The following is a 3312-nucleotide window of genomic DNA, read 5'->3' on the forward strand; positions in this document are numbered from 1 at the left end:
TTGATTTTTGTTAAATGTAAAATTCGTTTTAAGAAAAAAAAATACTATATTTCTTTATATCTTTTTTCTAAATTAATTAAAAGTACATTAAAAAATAATACATATTAAAATATACATATTATTTTATTGTATTATTATCAGTAATATTTATATGTAATTGTTATAATATAAAGAAATATTATAAAATATATATTACATGAATATATTAAAAATATATTAAATATATTAAATAAATAATATATCAAATATATTAAATAAATTTGTAACATAATTTTTTTGTTATAATTTTTATAATATTTGATATTTTATTAATTATAATATTGTTTATTTTTTATTGATTATTATTGTCTTCAAAATGTTATAGCAAAAATTTTACTTTACTATATCAAAACATTGATTATACTATACATTAATGTAATATAAAAATATAAAATTATAGAATTATATTTTAAGAATTAATAACCTGATTTTTATAGCACAAAATAAAATAAATGATATAGAAGAAGAAGAAGAAAAAGAAGAACAACAATTACAAGTTATTGAAAATGAAGATTCAGAAATAAAAAATAGAAGATATGCTGAAGAAAATAATAATTTTTATGATTTTGATGATGATGAAATTGATGAGTTTGAAGAATTGAAAATGCATCTAGAACCAAAGTATCAGCGATATGCTAAATGGAGGATCTAAAATTATGTGTTTTTTGACTGCTTAAATAGTGCGTAATGATTTTGTAAAAATACATATTCAACTCATAGAATCGTACTAAGAATTTTACATTGTACAAATGAAAAAATATAGATAAATCTTATAAATATTATTGTATATATATTTAGAGAGAGAGAGAATTTGTAGTATTTTATACATTAGTTTTGCTCAGCTTTAGTTTAAATTGATGAATAGAAAAAAAATGAAGAAAATATGGATCCTCATATACATATACGTGTATTAGGAATAATCTTAGTACATGTTTAATTCTAGTCTAGAAAACAGTTAATCTATAATAGCATGAATTAAAAAAAAATCATAAATCAATATCAAAACAAAGTTTAAGATTTTACAATTCTATGTCAAAATCATTTATTTAATTGTGTTATAGTTAATTTTAGCTTTTCATATGATTTGCACATAATCAAAATTGTGCATAATGTAGAAATGGTTGTATATAACTATATCATATTATTATATCATTATTATGTGTCTATGAATATGTATATATGGGACTTAATTAAGTAATATATACATATTCATATTTGATACACATCATACAAAATTGTTACTTTTTGAGAAAAGTTTGTGTCATTGAGGGAAAAGTATTATTAAAATTGTTATATATAATGTCAGATTTTTATTTATAAATTGTAAACATTTTCAATATTGACATAATATATTTTTATTACATATAAATACAGAATAAAAAGTTTTTGACTTAAATAAATCAATACTTAAACTTGAAATTTGAATTTTTGTTATTTGAAAATGTATATTTGTTATATTGTATATTTATAAAATTTTTCTTTAATATGTTATTTCTGTAAATATATTATAGAATATAACTTGCTAAAGAAAAAATGAAATTGACATGTGATATGAATATAATTTTATTAAATCATTGATTTATGTCAAAAATTTATTAATAATACCAGTGATCAGTAATTTATAAAGTGTATTTCATATCTACATTGTATTTTATATGTATTATATATTCATAATGACAAAAACTTAATTTCATACATTAAAAAGTAATAATGAAATTTATATAACTTAAAACTCCAAAGTATTATTTTATAATTAATAAAAACTTTATGGAGTTAAAAATAAAAAATAAATTGGTAATTTTTAAATATATATAGTTATATTTTATTTGATATATTCTTAAACTTTATGAAGAATCAAAAAAGCAACAATTAACCATTAGCTATTTTCTCAATCACGAAATTCATTGATAAAAATGAAAAAACTATTAAATATTATTATTAATTTAGCAATATTAAATTATAATTATTGTAATTATTCTGTATATATATATATGCGTGCGAGCGCAACACAAATTCACATAGAATACACTCCATCAAAAATGTGCGTTTATGTTGTGAAATTAATTATGTACAATTTATATATTGAAAAGGAATTGAATTTATTAAGAATTTTATCGTATTAAAAAATAAAACAATAAAGATGGTTTATTAATTAATATGTTTAATAATCTTATTAATACATACCGAACATTTACATATTATTAATTGATATTCATACATAACAAACATATTTTTATTAAAGTTTAAGTACTTTAGAGTTTTGTTTTACTAAAAATTTAAATATATCTTATTTTAATATCTTATAATAATTTTCATTCTATTAAATCTATTAAAAATTTTATTAAAAATTATTGATTTATTACAAATATTATAATATTAAAAAAAATATCGATGGCTAATTATAATTTATTAATATTTAAAATTAATTTTTTTTATTTTATATTATTATCATTCTATTATAAATAATTTATATATTTTTTTTCTTTCATTTTCACAACAAGAAATTGTACGCGCAGTCGCGCTTTAAGTATATATATAATATATATATATATATAAAGGAATTGCGTTTATATAGTAAAAACATATCTTATTTTACGTAGCAAAAACAAATATTATTAATTCACTTAAATAAAATACATATTATTATATTATCAATTGAATATTTAGTTTATTTAAATACAGTTTTTTTTGAATTGTGCACATACCAAATATTCATACTTTGTGTTTTTGAAATATTGATCGTGATAATAAAAAAAATTTGTGCTAGAAATATAGTTTAACTTTAAAAAATAAGATTTGAAATAAATCGTGAAATATTATTAATATATATTATTTTATATAAGAAAATAGATCATTATTTTCATAGAAAAATCATTTATCAAAAGAAAGATGAATGATTGTTAATCAATCTATCATTTAGTTTTTCCAAAGAATCGGTAATGTTATTATTAATGATTTTATTTTTTATTAAATTAAAAATTTGTTAGATTTATAAATCAAATTTAATAATGAAATTATTAACAATATACTGATTATTTTTAAAAGATATAAGGAAACTTTTAATTTTTATTATTTGATTAAAATCAACTAATTAAATATATAATTTACTAACAAATTTACTATAATTATTGTTATATTTTTTATTTTTTATATTAACTTAAATTTTTTCTAAATTAAGTTTTTAAGTTTTGGTTTTTTAATCAATTACCTTATAAAAGTTTATATAAAACAATAATGTGAAAATTGTTAAAATAATAATATAAATGAATAAAA

General features: G+C 16.4%; 2 protein-coding genes across 5 annotated transcripts in view; both read left to right on the top strand.

The window, feature by feature from the left end:
* The window catches only part of LOC102679181 (GATA zinc finger domain-containing protein 14), a 14682-nt gene extending 13667 nt beyond the window's left edge, over positions 1–1015 (top strand). For all 3 annotated transcript variants that reach the window (XM_031513471.1, XM_006608651.2, XM_031513477.1), the window contains one exon: positions 477–1015. In XM_031513471.1, coding sequence (XP_031369331.1) covers positions 477–486 — 10 coding nt within the window. In that variant the 3' untranslated portion in view covers positions 487–1015. The remainder of the gene's footprint in view (positions 1–476) is intronic.
* A 1904-nt stretch (positions 1016–2919) lies between these two features.
* LOC102679400 (regulator of G-protein signaling 7) overlaps positions 2920–3312 on the top strand; it is a 6658-nt gene continuing 6265 nt past the window's right edge. Inside the window, exon 1 of one of the 2 annotated variants that reach the window (XM_006608653.2) lies at positions 2920–2975. The gene's annotated coding sequence lies outside the window, so the exon portion shown is untranslated. The remainder of the gene's footprint in view (positions 2976–3312) is intronic. The other variant, XM_031513646.1, reaches the window with a different exon arrangement.

The sequence above is a fragment of the Apis dorsata genome, unplaced genomic scaffold (genome assembly GCF_000469605.1).
Source record: "Apis dorsata unplaced genomic scaffold, Apis dorsata 1.3 scaffold_41, whole genome shotgun sequence".
Classification (NCBI taxonomy): Eukaryota; Metazoa; Arthropoda; class Insecta; order Hymenoptera; family Apidae; genus Apis; species Apis dorsata.